Below are 19,545 nucleotides of genomic sequence, written 5' to 3' on the forward strand. Positions count from 1 at the left end.
CAAATTATTTGGATGTTAACAATTTATTAAACGTTTAAGTTTTATGGCTATGGATTGAAAATTAAAAACAAACTTCCTTGTAAGTAGTTAATTTTGCGCAAAAAAAATTTAAAAACTATATACTAACACAGTTTTTTTTTATAGTTGTTTTAAGTTCGAATTCGAATGAAATTACCTATTAAATAACCAAAAATAATAATTTAAGATATACTATTGTAATTTAAAAATATTATTCGTGAGTACTTTAAATTGTATATATACCTAATATGAATGAGTGAGTTGGGTTGTTGGGTACATAATGAATATGGTTAGATTTATTTGGAATTAATTTTATAGGTACCGACATTTTTTAATAAAATATCCTAGACAGACAAACCGTCTCCGCTCCGAATCGTTTTTCGTATACAGTGATATTATATCGTTGAATTCAAATTTAATACCATCCATTAAAGTAATCCACTTGTAAATTACTTTAGAGCAGAGCGAGATATACATTCTCACTTTTTCAATTCATGAAACTATGTAGAACTATATTATTTTCAATATTTTCATATAGTCACCTAGCTATAACATTTTACGATATTTATATGATCGTATTTAGTGCAACTATATTTACAAAATCGTAAACACGAATTTATACAATAAAAAACAAATTAAGAAAAATTAGTCTTACATTTTCAAAGATGATATTGATTCTCGTATTTTACATATTATTACATGTCACCGTAATATTTTATTTATCGTTATTATCTGCCGCATAATCATGTTACGTTGGTACGTATACTATAATTATTTATAATTTATATTATATTTTATTTATTTATTTATTTATTTTCCGTCAGTTACCTCGATTTGTACTTTCATAGTATTTTTCAAGATCATGCACCGTGTAAAATTATCGTTCGTAAATTTCAACATTTTTTTTTCTCGAAACATATTGTTTTTCCAAAACCCGTTAGTTGAAACACCCATGCTCATCCTTCCTCTTCCACTCACAATTATTGTTTACTCTAATTTTATAGTGTATAATACCTACTTCATTAAAATACGATACTTTCACCGCAAGGATGTTACAAATTCTTCTTGAATTTCAAGTTGGTTTATACAATTATATATACGAGTATATATTATATATATATATAATACAAATACATATCATACTTATGTTATATTAATATATACATAACACCCTTAAATTATTATTATGCACATATGTGTCATATATACGAAATTCCACTAGACGTGCGTGTGTGTTTTATGTGACAAGATCTGTAGGTATACCTATAGGTACATGTAGGTACACTTACCAATTAATATAGATGCTCTGATCTTACAACTTTCCATTCCAACTGCATAACTATACAAATTTAATTTGCAATTTCTTTCCATAATCACCTAAATAATTGTTTATTCTCAAATTTAAAACTGTTGTACACAATATGCAGGATGGTGTATATATAAAGGCATATATAATTATCTACCGACTATCACCATTTAATAGGTACCACCATATAATCAATTGCAGTTCAAAACGATTTCCAATTAGGTGACTCGATGACGTAATATGAATTTATATAAACATTGCTTTGAAACCACGGTGGTTAGTCAAAGACTGTGAAATATCACCACATTATAAAATGACAAAATGTTATTGATTGTTGTCTTTTATATTTGTATACATCTACAGGGTGATTTTTTTTTATCATGAACCACTCATTATTTCAAAAAGTATCAATGTTTTTGAAAATATTTTTTACAAAGTTTCATGTTGTTAAAAAACAACGTTTTTACTAAAAAATTATGTTTCTTAATATTTTTTATCCTTATAATTGTTTAAATTTTTTACTTTTTTGAATGACAACCTAGAGTTTCAATTTCATATTCCAAAGCAGAATATTTTCCTAAGTATTTTGATACGTAAAAAACGAATTTTGGACGAATAGTTTATGAGTTTAGAGAAGTTTAGACAAGCGGAGTAGTGGACAAACATTTTGCGGGGTAACCCCGTACCACTCCACTCCGCCAATCTAAACTTTAAATACTTATAACTCATAAACTACAAGCCCCAAATTTGATTTTTATATATCAAAATACTTAGAAAAATATTCTGCCTTGGAATATGAAATTAAAACTCTATGTTGTCATTCAAAAAAGTAAAAACTTAAAAAATATTTAAAAATATAATTTTTTAATAAAAACGTTTTTTTAACAACATGAAACTTTGTAAAAAAATATTTTCAAAAACATTGATATTTTTTGAAATAATGAGTGGTTCATGATAAAAAAGCACCCTGTATAGTTCCGTGTGTATATACTATAGGCATGTGTATGGAGTGGACCAGGTGGCCCATGGCCCACCCTGCCAGCCATAGGTACTATATACTTGTTATACATATTACGACCTGATAAATTTTTGTCAAAAATCTTTAATAATAAAATTACTAATTACAATTTTCAATGATAATGATTAATTGCATACATTGAAAAATTGAAAAACTGAATTGATAAAACATCTTTAAGTATCTTAGTAATAATTAGTTTGACTCACCCTACCAAAAAAAAAACTGCGCACGCCTATTGCGTAAATGGATTTCGAAATATTTGGTCAGATTTGAGTATAATTTTTTAATATGTATATAATAATATTATGCATTATGTTTTATTAGATGGTATTTTTCTTAGAAATCTATGACGGGGGCGATATTCTACACATAACACGAATCACTAGAATATGTATTATACATTATTATATTACTTTATCAGGTTTATCTTGATAGAAACGATATAACTTTACACTATATCTCGAGTTGTAGAGCAGAAAGCTACATAAAACTACTACGCATATACTATTCCCAAGTAACACAACAGTACCTACAGTCGCAAAATTCTAGAGAAATTTAAGGTTTTTTTTTTTTTTTAGTTAATTTCATTTTAAATATTTCGGCACATTTCCGCTATTTCGTATTTGATATTTTATTTTATGTTAACATTTTATAACGTTTTGTATAATGCAGTAAAATATATTATTTATTTAGTTACTTAATACTTATTTATTCTTCAAACAGACTAATGCCTAATGGCAATTTAAAACTAAGAGTGATAACATGCATTTAATTAGAAAAATAAATTATAACGAATAACAGAAAAGTTTTACAGAATAACGAATTATATAATGAAAAATAGTTCATGCTAAAAATCTATTAATATGATTACAAAAAGAATCAATATATTTAAATAAATCAATTATATTTTATATGTAATGTATTACCTATATTATTATGTATTCATGTTAAATTTTGTTATTACGTATAAATTCTCATATTTTAATCATCTACATTTGTCAAGGATTTACGATTTACTGTGTCGTATGTGAGGAATAGGTCTCATGCAGTCGGGAATTATTGAACGATTTTTTTTATAATTTATTTTTATTTTGAACTCCTAAGGAAGTTTTCAGTTTTAAGTTTTGTGTAGTAATTAATTTTACGTTTAGTTACCATTTTTTTTAAGCCAGGTGGTGATTTCGTTTAAAAAAATTTGAAGATTTTGGATTAATTGAGAATTAACGAATTATTGTTTGAAAGATTTATTAATAGGAAATTAAATTCGAACTATAGGGTCCTGGAACTGAGATATGGAGCAATCAGTACAGTATGAAAAGTCTGATTTGATTTGAAGGATTTTATGGTTTTGAATAGATATTAGAAAATATTTCGAAAGATTAAGTAATTCAAATTTAAGCAAAATTCCGTTGTGCCAGATAATATCAAAACCAATACAATTCAATAATTAAAGGACGATGTTGTATTAAAAATCTTCTGAGGAATTTAAACGATTAAGGAGAATAAGAAAACTCGTTTTATTGGGAAGAAAATGCAGTCTAGTTATCTATTTGAACATTTAATTTATTCAAATTATCGCCATCATCGTAATCGCAGTGACTGAACGATACAGACTATCATTTGCTAACGAATTATTATATTTACGCGCTTATTCGTATTAAATTATTCAAAAAACACTGTGTAGGTACTAATAATTATATGGAAAATAAATAAAATAGGCAGAACGAGTGTTGAAAATATAAAATAGGTATGTATACCTATATGGCTATATACAGAGTGTGTCACGATAATCTGACATGTGGAACAACTTGTTGTATCCAATGTTTTAAAATGTTTTATTTCTAAGTAATTCATAGACATTTGCGCTACATTTTTAGTATAATTTTTTTTTTAATACTGAAAATAGAAAACTTAAAAACTGATAAAAAAATTTTGGATAAATTCAAAATAACCTATTTGTAAATCTGATTATAAGAACAATTTTTATGGTAAAAAGATTTATCTAAGTAGTTTATTTTTTAGATTTTTTTTAAATTCAATAGTTTTTTGGTTAAATTAATTTGGAACGTAGTGACTTTTTGAAAAATATGATTTTTGAGAATTTTCTAATATGAGAATATTTCTTAAATTATTTAATTACCATATAATATTAACAATTTTTGTCATACATTTAATTAGCAACATTATTTTTTTCGGATCTTCCTGAGACAGGATGTATCGCACCACATCGCTTGCAGCATGAAGTATGCCGTTACACATATCGAGTGATTCGCACCTGCAAGTATAGTAAATACTAAATATTATATAAACATTTTTGTAAAAAGTTAGTAAGGACTATTATCTTTACTTAATTGATCACACGTTAATTATTAATCGTTTGGAAATAATAACTCATCGAATTTCAAAATTTTAACAAAAACAAAAAAAAAATCATCTGCTAAAAAATAAGAATCTCGTTTCGTCTTAGATGGTTCTAAAAAAATATGAGGATTTGAAAGTGCGGTCCCTATATGTGTTTGAAAATTTCAAAAATCCAAATACAAATAAAATATGCATTATTATTAATAAATAATTGATAACAGTAGGAAGGTTAAACTTGCTAAGCAAATCGTGCTGTATATAATATTATATGTGTATAAAAAATCAAATATGTCGCTCGCCAATATATCTATATTATTATATGCCTGCGAATAATCGTCGTATCGGACTAATGACTATTATTAAACGCGTGTCTACATTATAAAAATAATAAAACCGTTGGGTAGGATGTATCGGTATAGGCTGCAGGTGTTGTAATAATAATAACATGGGCACAGTCTCGTCCGAGTACGTGTATTATAACATCATTACAATTATTAATAATTATAAAAATAATAATAGGTAATGTGTAGGCATAATAATGTACACAATAATATTACTAAATAACATTATTATACAGTCATTATCTACGATACAAATTACAATATTATATTGCTATAACATAATATTCATATTGTATAAATCAAATAAGTAGGCACTTTTCCGATCGGTTTTCAACGCGTATCGTAAAATACGATGACCACCGCTTTGCGCAGCGCATACATAATATAATCGTGCTCGAACATATTATTATAGTGGTGTGTACAAGATCGCTTTTTACCGTGTCGATGACGTTAAACGGCTATATTTATACTGCTGTTGTACTCGCACAACAGCTTGTGTATTGCTTGCCACCACTGGTATACATATATATTATATATATATATATATAAGAGCGATTGTTGTACAATTTATTGTATTTAGATAATATCGAAAATAACTTAAGATTGTCGGTCTATTTTAAGGAATAAGGACGTTTGAACAATTGGTGATACTCTGTTGAATTTCGTCAAGTTAAGTGGAATCAGTTATCCATTGTTTGCGCCATTTCAGTAGATGATGATTTTTTTTTATTAGTGTCTCTCTATAATCCGCATGTGTCTGATGGAATCGATTTTCATTGGACAAAAGATATTATGATTGCATTCATTGCTACTTGGTCAGCTCGTTCGTTTTCTTTTATGTGCTAAGTGTCCTGGAATCAGTGAAATCAAAAAGGGATTGATTTTGTAGTGTTGTAGTTTTGTAGATCGAAAATTGTATTGTTTTGGCTACCTAATATTTGATCGACTGTACCTATATAATTTGTGCGCTGTTTATTCGTTATGCATCGAGAGTATCAGTACAAATTAATTATAATTTAATATGGTATTCAGTTACTAAATCGAGAGATTTAGAATGACAGTGGACTTATCTGTAGATATCGGACACGAGTTATAGTTTGCACATTATAGTTCCATATTTCTCCATCCAACGATAGATCCAACCTATACCTTATGAAGTACCCACCAGTGAATATTTTTTTTCATTAGCAATATTTTTATGAGGTGATATAGTAATGTCGTATATACGTAAACAGAGTCAGATATAGAATTTTTTTATATTGAACTTATGGTGTTTATTTGATGGCATCTTTTCACGGGATTACTGATGTAATTGAGAATATTGTGAGTACGTATTTGATATTTCTAGATAATTATTCTCTTGTATAGAGAATAATTTTCAGATCTATACAGATGTAATTACTGAAATTTAGATTTAGTATCTAAAATGGAAAGTTTGCTAATACACTTAAGACTTAAGTTGATAACTTAAAATCAAGTGAAGCGACGACGAATAAATAATTGTAAATGGAGATAATCTGTTAATCTTGCTTTTATAGAATGAAGATTTTTTTAATGTATGTAAAAATAATTATAGTGTTAGAGCCTCATGACGTATAAGACAATATTTATATAAAAATTAAACTGTATTCTTCCAGTCGTTAATATATAGAGTATAGACTATTTATTATTACATTTTATACTAATGAGTATTTTTATCGACTTGTTAATAAGTATTTGGTGGCGTTGATGTTCTCTCATCTTTAAGTATTTATATTTAGTTATGAATACATTTCTATATGAAAACTTCATTGTGAGCTTTCAGAAAAGAAGGTGAAACCTCATGCTTAGCTCCAAGATTTGAGGTTATAAATATAGTCATTATTGTAGATGAGATTGATTAGTTTCTAGGCTTTTGCTTCTACCATGAATATTGAAGTCGTCTGCATAAAATGTACCTAATTTGGACTCGTTGAACAATGTTTTTTGTCATGTTGTGGATGGATTTATGAAATAATGTTGCCAAAATAATTATAGGTCTACGTGGAATTTCATTATTTATTTGAGGAAAATCTTTCTGCAGAGTTTGATCAGCTCTTACTTGGAACGTTCTTGTTTTGATGGTAATTATATTGATATAAATTAAAATTTAACACTGGTGAAATTGGCAGGATTAGTTCTCATATTTTAAATTTGAGTTTTCCATTAAATTCCATTTGTAAAAAAAAAAAAACAATTATATTTTTGTTGCATTTGTTAAAAATAATATTGAGTTTGCAAACTTGTTTATATTAGTTTTACCCGCTTTTAATATCAAGAATTTGTAGTGAAATTTCATCAAAACCAATAACAAAACAGACATAGTCTTTATTTAAAAAGCTATACTTAAATAAAATAATAATATGTAATTTGGTTGTACAGTAAATCTAATATTACGAAACTATATTATAATCTTTCTTATAATATAATAAATATAATATTACTAATTTACAAAATATTAATATAGATTTCGTGATTTGTAAGAGCACAATATTTATTGTTCATTCCGCGTCTGTATGAATTCAATTAATTAGTTTTAGAAAATTATATTGTCTACAGACTATTATAATTGGCCATACATGGCACGCTCTTTTATATTAATTCTATTTTATAGTCTTGCGTACTTTTTTCTCACATGTAACTCATTAAAGTAGCCAAGTGATAAGTAGGTATGCACAGCATGCGTTATATTTGTTAAATGTGATTATTGGTACAAAATGTATAAATCATAATAATACGTAAGAAGAACGGCTTTAATGCTTTTCAATTTTCTTAAAAGGTGAATTTTGTAAGGAAGTTTTATCGTTTGACAAAGTTTTGGATAAGTTCGGGCACATAATTTGAATGGTGGTTTGTTTTAAAGCCCTTTTTATACAAACTCAAAGGCGAAAATATTATGTTTCTGACATAATTTTAGAAAGTCACATCACTAACTATGGACTACGGAAAGTTGATAGCTTATAATTTATTTATAAAGTAAAATATATATTATGTATACCTAATTGTTTCGAAGACAAAAATATTTATGCATTAAAAATCGCCATATTGTTATAAACTAATTCATTAAATTTTATAGGTAAGTACCTAAACATATTGATCATATTTTTTTTATGAAATCGATCAAATAAACATGAAAAAAATAATTTTTATAAATCTATAACATTTTAATAAAAACTACCTTACAAAAAATGTATCTACATAGTATTAGGAATCTTCGAAAAAGTTTATATTCCATTAATTTATAATAATTTAAACACATTATTTATATTATAAAAACCAAATTACGCTAATTTTGTCTGTAAAATTAATACACACCATTATTCTATATTATATCATGCGTAAAATATAATTATGTATACTTTGCAATTTGCATCCTCACTATCAATCAAGGCATGAACGTAGTTTGAAAATTGAATAACGTATAAAACAATATTAATATTAAACGATTACTGCACTCTTAAATATTGACTACAACTAAATTGTGGGTTACATTTACATTTTCTTAAACTTTCTTAAATGTTAACTTTAAAAATGATCAACTGGCAATAAAAATTAAATATTAATCTTGGTTATACATAAACTCATGCACTGTTTCTGTTTATTTCGATAAATTGAATTGACATAATATAATAAACTTATCTATTACCCTACACGCTATTTTGAAGTCTTCAGTCCCGTGCCTGATAAACTACTTTCACGCCTCCACTGAATTTCGAGCTGTTGGATGATCTAACAAACAATGCGAGTTTATGACAAACTAACAAACAAAAAGTGTCAATTCATTGCGGGCGCTGGCCCGTCGTCGACTGTATACCTATATAGGTCCGTATTCTTCGCCATTAAAACATCGTTCTGTTCGGGGCCGTTCGTACAGTGACGGCAATATTTTACTACGTTATTACTATGGACTTTATTATAATAATGATATATTATAATATATTATACACTCGAATTAAATAATAATATTATTGTAGGCTTATACAATACGAGCGCGGTCTGAAACCCGAGTAGCGCGCGCATGTCAAAACAATATTATAATATAGCGCACAACAGTTTAATAACATTATTATTATTATGACAACAACAATAACAACAATGCCAGCGCACCTTATACGCGCGCGAGTGTGTGTGCGTTTGCGTATCGTTTTTATGTATCCTCGGGGAGACGCCCGCCGGTCCCGCCCTCGCCGCGATTTCGGACCGTAATAAGGGTCGCCCGCCTGCCCCGCCCTGTCAAAGGGTCTCGGGGTCCGACACGACGTGTGCACACGAAAAACGGGCGCACGCCGAACGCCATCGTCGCCGTCGGTACGCGATATTTAAAATAATAATAACAATATCATTTTGTCGCACTCGAACCGTCGCAGTGGACGCGTCGACGCGTTCGCATATACGATTTGACAATAATAATAATATCATTAATGAAATATTAAAATTCCCACACATCGTCTTCTCACTCCCGCAGACGTGTGCCCGCGTTCAGCAGCTGCTCCTTCCCGAAAAATCTCTCGAGCACTCGCTCGTCGGTGGTGGCGTTTGGACGTAATAATATTATTATCATTAGTATTACACGACAAGTCTCGTGACGTATCATCATCATCATCATCATTATTATTATTATTATTTTTACACGATAAGTCTCCCGTTTACGTTTTCTCTTCTCTCGTCCACCGCGATTTGAACGTGGACCCGATGACCGCCGGCGACCGATTATTATTTTATAGCTGCTAGTCCGCTGTCTCGTGTACGTGACAACATTATTACCATTGTCATTATTGTTAATATTATTATCATATAACACCGAAAACCATCGTCTTGGACGGAATTCAACCGTCCGACATGCTGTCGTCTTACAGAAAAGGTTAGTGAGTATTTCAACTGTACATTATTATATTATGATATCGTTATGGCACGCGGATTTCTGACGCGCTAAAAATGAGATTTCGGCGTAAAATGATAATTTATTGGTTTAATACTGTCACACGCGTTACTATATTGGACTTGAAATAATAACATATACCTTTTATTTTTATATCGACATTTTTAAGGTTTAAAAACGGATAATGCGTTTACCTACATATATTAACGGGGTAATGTACCTACCTGTACATATTAACCGGATAATGTATACCTTATCCATGTACACAGTTTATCATCAATTTATCCGACTTGAATATTATGTATAATGCATTCAATTACTCAATTTATACAAATAAGCAGGTGTTCTGTGGATAAAGAATTCGTATTGCTATCAAAAACGTTAACTGATAATGCGCCGGCACGGCCTACGCAAATGATTCAATCATACAAAATATTGTGTTCTATACTGTCTGTTCTAGTAGTTAGAAAAAACCATACCATCATACCAATCGGAAATAATAATTATTTATTAGATTACTACCTATTTAATATTTAATCATAAATATATATTTAAACAATTTCGCTATTTAATTAAAATTTAAAAGGACACTAAATGTTGTGTCAGGGTGACATGTCACGTGTACATTACTATAGTGTATTCCACCGGTTTTGCGCTTATGTATTATTTTATTTTGTAAAAGCATTAATTCTTCTTACCGTAAACATTCTTATTTTTGAATTTTGAAAAACCGTTAACAAAACTGTACCTATATACATCAGATATTTATAACGCGAAGATTTACCTTAATCTAAGACTTCTTAAATACCTAATATTGTTGCTTGCATTGCATCAAAAACAATTATCTTCTGTCGTCATTTGATCAGAATAATATGTATTATGCCTCTTCAGCCGTAGATAGGTTAGGTATAAATTGATGTGTAAATTATTACCTTAATAATTTATGAATTAGTAAACGTTTTATTAATAACATTTTTTACTTTAAGATATATAGACTGTATTCATCATAACCAAACAATGTATACATTATCCGCATTCCGTATTTGCCCGTAGCATATATTATTATCCATATTTTATACCTCGGCGGGCGTTCTTCGAATAAACGTTTCTCATTCTCTTCGTGTTATTTTTTTTTTCGGTTCGAACGCGCAAAAATCCGATGACGATTTCAGCGCGATTTTTGCTGCGGACGTTGTCTCGTGAGAACATTCCTCTCGAGATGTCTTACAAACGTACTCGGTAAGACGGTAATAATATACCTACTCCAGTACTCCACACAGATATAAACATCGCCCTCGCACACACAAACGCGTCTATAATAAGTATAATATGAACAATGTATTAACCCCCCCCCCCTAATTCCGTTCATAAATGTATCTAGTTTGCTCGAACCGATATAATCATTTTGTAGAAATATATAAGTCGGGAAAAGTCGAGAGATATCGCGATACCATATGATAATATTGTTATTATAATACGATGACAATACGCCCGCGAACGAACAGCATAGATTTTCATTTCTACCAAAAATAATAGTTTATCTGGTTAATGAAACACGCCAATGACGTAAGTTTTTCATTGTTCAACCAATAGTCTGACATCACAATCGTCGCTTTAGTTATGAATACTTAGACTAAATGTTTAGTTACATGACCTACGATTATATTGTGTAGTAAAAATAAATAAGAAACAAAATATTACTGACTGTCGCATCGACAAAGGACGAGTAAGTTAAATACACCAAGGTACCATATAGTTATATCTGCTGATGGTATTGGTATAGGTGTTATTGAAAATTAGCATTATTTTTATGAGAGTGTTTACTGTGAAATTCAAATCGTGAAATTATATTTTATTTACCATCATAATTTCCATAATTTTATTATAGGTAAAAAAAATAATATTTATGTTATTTAAATGTTGATGGTAAATAAAATATGTTACGGATTGCTTTACCATTAATTTTAGATACGACTTCGTCAAATCATTTTTTATCCATTATTTAATACCTATATATACATTATACATAATATTATATGATGTGCCTGATGTACCTATACTGTACGCTTGGATTCTTAATGTCATAATATTGGTATTTCGAACACAATTAATTTTTATGTTTTGATAAAATTAAAATTGTCCTTGAAATAATTTTGTCGTATACCTAAACAAAAAAAGATTGTTTTTTATCGCCGAATAATGATTTTGTCCATTTCGAACATTTCAATTCAACTAAACCATGGGAGATAGAACCATTCTAAAACATGTTTAAAACGTTAATTTAGAACTAACATACTCTGGTTGATGACTAGGTATAGTACCAAACACTGATTTTTATTGTATTAAACCATATTCAAGAATTAAAAAATATTTTTAAATTACACAACATATCATCCTAGGTATTTAAAATAATATCGGTTAATACAAGAACGAAATCTTAACTGCACTGCTTTTAACTCCAAAATAATTTGCCGAATTTCGGTGTTTGTTTTTCTTAGTACCTGTATAATATTGTTGAACAATAATAATCTATTAATAATATAGTTATTAGAATAATATTGTATAATACTGCGAAAGTGTGGGCATTATTATGTATAACATATAGCTTGTATACTTGTTTACGCATTTGTACGTTGTTACTCATCGACTATGATTTAACCGTTTGTATTCAACATATGTTTCAGGAAAAGAAGATACTTCAAACGAAGTATACCATTCTACTGGTCCGTCGTACCCAAGTCCATCGAGTATGCTTCTATTCCAGACACAGGTTAGACACAATAATAATATAATTTACAATTAATAAATGATTATAGACTCTCGCTGCATTTTTCCGGCCTAATAAAACTTCCGACGGCGACATTTTGTTCCCACGTGACGATGATTATTATTATTGTTTGTTCGTAAACGGTTAGCGTCGTATCAATTGAATGTATATTATGGTATTTTTTCCGAACACGGCTTTTATGTTTTTTTTTAAAGCGTCTACTTTACCAATTAATATAGTCTACAACATATTATAATATGTTACAAAATAAATAAAAGCATAACTTGAAGGGGGAAAATTTTAAAATTGTTTATTATTATATTATAATATTATATACTAGTTTATTTATACGTCAACTTACGCGTAGGTACTTTTAATTATTCTCCGGTTATGAGCTTGTGTCTAAATTTAAATTTGTATAAGCTATAGTGGTTGGTTTGGTGTAGGTATACGAAAAAAACGTTATATACCTACGCTGCCGATCACGTTCAAAAGTTTGTGATGGATTTATGTCGAGGACAGCTTGTTCTATACCGGTACCTATACATATTATAACATCATCTATTCGTGTATTAATTAAAAATTGTTGAAACTCAAATGTTTATTTCATATTTACTTTTAAATTTAACCTTGTAATTACTTGTACATGTGTTGGATAAATATTTAACTTTAATTAAATTGTCTTTTGTTATAAATTTCGTCTTATATAGTACTAGCATATCCGTTTCGGCTCCGTTCAAGAAAATTATAAAAAAATAAAAAAATAATATTATTATATTATAATAATAATAATAGTGTGTGATTTGGTTCATGAGTCGGTAAAGTTCAATTTGGTGTTTAGTATATTATTTCTTCGCCTGGAGTACTTATTGTATACAGCCGTACAGGGTACGTAGTCATGACAAAGGAAAAATCTTCATTATCAAGAAGAACTTCAAATGTTAGAAGAGTTCAAAAGGCGAAGCTGCGAGAGACTTCTGAACAACGACAGAATCGATTATCGAAAACTCCCTAACCTCTTGCGCTCTAAAAGACGTCATCTGAAAAAACGTATAATGTTGTCTAGTTTTTTTCAAGAAATTTGGAGAAATCGGGTGTGTATTATTCAGTAGACTTTGCATTAAGTCAGGCTGTCCATGAAAAGGTAGCAGATCTACTTTCCTCTTATGCACAGCATAAACCAATTGGTTCGTCTTTCCATTTTTGACATTTGGGCCATGATTCCATAATTCCCCCATGTTACCTATCTGAATATCTTTGAAATTTAAGTAATCTAATTGGCAATCTAATTAAAAGCACATTTGTTTCCAAGGAAGCTTTAATTGTGTAGCCTGACACTTCTGGATCGTTCACGCTGTTGTTCAAGACGTGTTGATCGTTGGACCGATGACTCACGGGTTCTCCAGCTCCCATCAATAATCGAAGTTGAGTTTGAACAGAATCCCCAATGAATGGTTGAATTACGCAAATCCGTTTTTGATAATCGATTCCGTCGTTATTCAGCAGTCTGGCCAGTCTCTCGCAGTCTCACAGCCTCGCATTTTGAACTCTTCTAGCATCTGAAGTTTTTCTTGATAAAGAAGATTTTGTCTTTAGCATGACTACGTACACTGTACAAAATAAGAGTACTCCAGGTGAAGAATAGATATACTAAACGAATCTAGGAAAAAAAATCCCAAAGATATACCTAACTGTTCTAAAATAATAATTAATAATAATATAAAATAATTTTAAAAAAATATAAAATTTTAATGATAACTATTATAATATTATCTTAATCACACAACTAGATTACGCAAAAATTAAAAATAATTTTATTATGATAATAATGAACAATAGTAAAATTATAAAATATCACATTGCGCATAAAATAAAAAATAATAACTATATACCTATATAATAAAAAGTTAAACAGTTCTCTTGCGTATGTTACTCACAGCTGTTAAAAATTCCCCAATAGTTATGTTTTTTTGATTTTGTCTTTTGACTAATTCTTTTAGACGGATGTTTACAGTTTTATTGTGGCCTCTTTTTGTTCTGCTCTCTTCGGGTTCTCCTAAAGCATCTATTGCTAACTTAGCTCGATCAGCGTTGATTTCGTTTTTAATTTTTCTTATTAGTTTCCATATTGTGGGATGTTTTTGACCAACTAGTTTTGAGAACCTATTGTTCCATCCTTCAACAATGCTGTTGGTTCTGTTACAGTAATTGAGGGTAGATTCTTTTACATTCCATACAGCTGGTGGGTACATTTGTGGTAGTTTTCGAAACTTAATATTAGTTTCTTCATTTCCAATTCTTCGATATTTTTCACTAACGTAGTATGCATCAAAATAATCTAATAGATCCGTGAGATTTTCGGGTAAATTGTTTTTAAATACATCATACCTTTTTCTACGAGGTGCAAAGGAAGGAATGCAAGCGCATCAACCATTCCACAATGTTTCCAAAATTCTTCATCCCTTTTGTACATTGTGGCAAGTCCCAGTTCTTATACTTTCCGGAAGGTTGATTGACACAAATGATAGAAGCAGCCTCTTACATTTATATGAATACCAATTACTTCTTTTGCTTCAATAACTGCACTTTCAAAGTCAAGATGTAAGTATTTGGAGTCGGGATATAAATATAGTTTAGCACATTCCTCCATTGTAATTTGGAACATTTCCACATAATATGTTTGTTTAGTTTTTCTTTGTAAAATACAATAAATTGAAGTTAAAAATACATTTTTTTTTATCAGTATTACGTATAACTGTAAGAAAAATCCGAGACAATCCGAAATTTCCGTTTAAATACCAGGTGTCTAATGCTGTAAGTAGTCTTAAATGATCATCTGTTGAAAACATAACTAGGTACGTTTAATATGACTTTCCTTAGGCAATTCAGCTAAAATATCTACTACCACATTTTCGATTGTCTCGGAAAATATTTAGCCAGGAGTATCGTTTGATGCTAAAGCTTTATTTTTGATTTTTATTTGAATTTTTGTGGCTGTATATTAGGTTATATGTATACATATAATACATAAATAATAATTATTTTTAATATTGATAAATAAGTACATATTATTATTAAATGATATGAATATATTATAATATATAAACAGTAAGTGCCATACTGCCATCTAGTAAAAATAGTACAGTAATTAAATAACAAAATGTTTTAAATTAATTAATTCATTTTATGATTATAAATAATGATATCATCGATACGAGAAAAAGTGTATACATATTTATGTTAAAAAACGAAAAATTAGGGACGTATAAATGATAATAAATAATAATTAAATAAATCTTACCATTTCGATCTGCAGATTGATTATGGTCGTGGACTTCCCGTGGATTTTTAATGTTATGTGATGTTTTTAAAATAGCTGGACACTTAAACGAACTATATTTTAAACATCTCCATCTGATAAAAAATGTACAATCTTTTTGATGTACGTAAGTAAAATCTTTAAAACAAACTTTGTCATTTCCTTAAGTGGATTTAAGTATATCCATAATTACACAGTCACAGATATAAAAATTACTCAGAGACAAGGTACTCGATCTATACTGAACTATGTACAGGAACTATAGAAGTATACTAACCATCTCAGGTTTAGACTTAATAAATTTTGTTTCGATCATTTGTCATTTTATTATTTGTCAATCGTACTACTTTAATGATTTCGATTCGTAGATAACGTCTTTATCTGTCGATAATGCGATTAAAGGCTATTATGCGTTCTGGACTCAGACTAATTGGTCACTATTGAGAGGACGCTACACCGACATTTGTTGTCTGCGTTTAGGATGTACAATTATATTAAATAAGTAAACTTTGCAAACTCGACAAAGCAAACTTTGGAGATTTTTTTTCCGGTGGTTTTTTTTCTGTGGATTTTTTTTCTGAATAACATACTAAACACCATATTATTGAACTTTACCGACTCATGGACCAAATCACGTACAATTATTATTATTATAATAATATAATAATATATTTAATTTTTTTATAATTTTCTATTTTTAGAACATATTTTCTTGAAAACTTATATAAGTTATTAAATAACTAATTCCATACCAACATTTTAGTATAAGTGAAAATTATATACCAAAGAACTCGTCTCTTCGAATGGTTTTTGAATTAAACAGACTCGCTAGTATAATAATATAATATAAAAATATTAGTACCTAATAATATACTCGTATAAACCTATTATAATACAATTGTTGAAATAACATGTAACGGAAAGTATTTTACTTCTCGGAACAATTATTCTTATTATCTACTCACCGAAAAAACACACACAAAAGAAAAAAGGTCAGGTTACTGGTAGCTGAAAACCCGCGGACCGCCGTGTCGAACAATGAGTATATTAATATATAAACTATAAAGGTATACAATGTATACGTTTATTTTAATTAATAATAACTAATTATTTATTAACTTTATCGCACTAAATTTATATTTAAAACCTTCTTTATAATGTCTTCTTTAATTTAAAAAAAACTGCACGACGATTGAATATGTAGTTTGGGAATTTATCCAGAATATACAAATAAACGCTATCATTTTATGTATTAAAATAATATATATGTCGTAACCACTTCTTGAAATCGATCTTTTCACGAAAAGATGACCATTTCGTGAAATGGAAACACGTTTTTTACATTTTGTGAACATTAAATTTTAGACTACCCTTAAAACAAACACATCTTTTGGTTTGACAAACATTTTTACACAAACAACTTAACGGAAACGTCAAGTTTGATTACTTATACAGGGTGATTCTTTTATCAAACAACACTCATTATTTCAAAAACTATTGACTTTTTTCAATTTTTTTTTTTTCAAAATTTTACATCCATCTTGTTCTAGAACTATATATTTTTTTTAAATATTTTCACCCTTGTATTTATCAGGTAATCCATTATCAACTTTTGATTTTCAAATGACAACCTATACTTAAAATGTCATAAACTAAAAAGGCTATTTTTTCAATGAATTTTCACGTTTTAATTTTCAATTTTCGTTAATCTGTTTACAAGATATAGCATCCCAAAGTTAGGTGGTTTTGGGCGGTGTTTGTTTGTTATAGGTGTATGTTAGGTGGTATTACACACGAACACCATATAAGTGTTGTTTAATAAAAGAATCACCCTGTATATCCATATTAACCTCGAGCCCATGTCAAATAATATAATAAATGTAATAAATAATTATTTAAGTTAAATCTATAAGAGTAGAATAAGTTGTTAAATGTTGTATTTCAGTACACAAAGTGAACGACCACTTTGTGAAAAAATTACACGATGTTAAATTTGAGTGACCATTTCGTGAAATATTTTTGAATTTCACAAAGTGTAAAAAACGTGTTTTAATTTCACGAAATGGTCATCTTTTCATGAAAAGATCGATTTCACGAAGTGGCTACGACATATACATTATACATATATAGATATTGATAATATTTTATAACGAAAATACAACATTTATTCGATACTACTTTAGGTGCTGTTAAAAATTGCGTTATATTATAGAAATTTATAAAGACTACAGTAAAAATTTAACTTTTAAAATGTAATGGGATGTTACGGTTACTGAGTCATCTTCGCTCCGCACGTCCAGTCGCATCGAATGTGGACATTTTCTCCTCCACAATTTAATGAAGTTCAAGTGACATTTTCTACCCGACTTGACGCATTTTCTCATAATATGTTTGATACCTACATATGCCATCTTATCTATAGGTATAGTAAACTTTATATAATATATCATATTATAGTATTGCAAAATTGAAGAGTACAAAATAGCTTTATTTCTATCTTGTTATTTTCTCAGCGGCGTGGGTTTCAATATAACAAGTTGACGGGTATATTCGATCTACATCTAACAGTCCGATCAGACGAAAGACCTTATAGATAATAAGTGTTGTCATAAAAAGTATATCCAGCATTAAACTATACCTAAATACAAGGAGAAAATAATATCCAAGATTTTTTATAATTTTTGATCTTAGTTATAGTAAGTAATTATTACATTTATGGTCGTAGAAGATTTTCTATTTTTACTCAGTACAAATTGTGCTCAATTATAGAAAATGAAACTGAATAAAAATAAGCGTATCACTAGGTACAACATATTATATTATTACGTATATGTATTATATTTAGAATACACATTTTTCTTCATTTTACACACGTGAAATTATATTATTTTTGAAATCTCTCTTCTGTCAGTTAACGACCGATTAAAACCATTATAAAGTGAAAAATTGTCTTTGTTTTGGCAGAAGCTTTTTTTTAATATTTTTATTTTTAGAAGTTATCAATAATTATTATCAAATTAGTTACAAAATTAACTTTCTTAAAAAAATAAATATTTAAGTTCAATTTATTTAAAATTTTATAATATAGGTACCTTAGATAATATTATTCTGTGTAATTAAGTAAAAAACTATAATTCTTACAATAAAGTAATCCCAGTGATCGAACTATGAAGATAATGTTAACAATATTATTCTACGTATTATAGAAAGAGACAATATTTTTAATGGAGTACTTACGCTCTCTTAAAAAATTGCACAAATTTTCTCGAAAGTATATTGATAGTTTTGGAAAATATTGTTTTATCCGTTATTGATGGGGGAAAGGAGTGGTTTTCGGAAAGTAAAAGTTGTTTCTATGCGGTCCATGAAAGTGGGTGAAAATACAAATTTGTAGGTACAGCTGTACAGAAATCAAAATATTAAATAAAACTTCGACATCAGTACACTAAACCTGTGATAGACCCTAGTTAAACACATTATCAGCCCCCTCTCAATAAACAAAATCATGGCTGCGCCAC

General features: G+C 28.8%; 1 protein-coding gene and 1 pseudogene across 4 annotated transcripts in view; one reads left to right on the forward strand and one right to left on the reverse strand.

Moving 5' to 3' along the window:
- Positions 1 to 19,545, forward strand: part of Hr38 (Hormone receptor-like in 38) — a 90,990-nt gene that overhangs the window by 20,758 nt on the left and 50,687 nt on the right. For 2 of the 4 annotated variants that reach the window (XM_015517994.2, XM_015517996.2), the window contains exon 2: positions 12,626 to 12,711. In XM_015517994.2, the coding sequence (XP_015373480.1) occupies positions 12,691 to 12,711 (21 nt within the window). In that variant the 5' untranslated portion in view covers positions 12,626 to 12,690. Of the gene's footprint in view, positions 1 to 9,433; positions 9,924 to 12,625; positions 12,712 to 19,545 lie in introns of those variants that run through there. The other 2 variants (XM_015517993.2, XM_015517992.2) reach the window with 2 other exon arrangements.
- Positions 14,616 to 16,214, reverse strand: LOC149060598 (uncharacterized; annotated as a pseudogene).

The sequence above is a fragment of the Diuraphis noxia genome, unplaced genomic scaffold (assembly GCF_037042655.1).
Source record: "Diuraphis noxia isolate RWA-SAM2 unplaced genomic scaffold, SU_Dnox_SAM2 contig0001, whole genome shotgun sequence".
NCBI lineage: Eukaryota > Metazoa > Arthropoda > Insecta > Hemiptera > Aphididae > Diuraphis > Diuraphis noxia.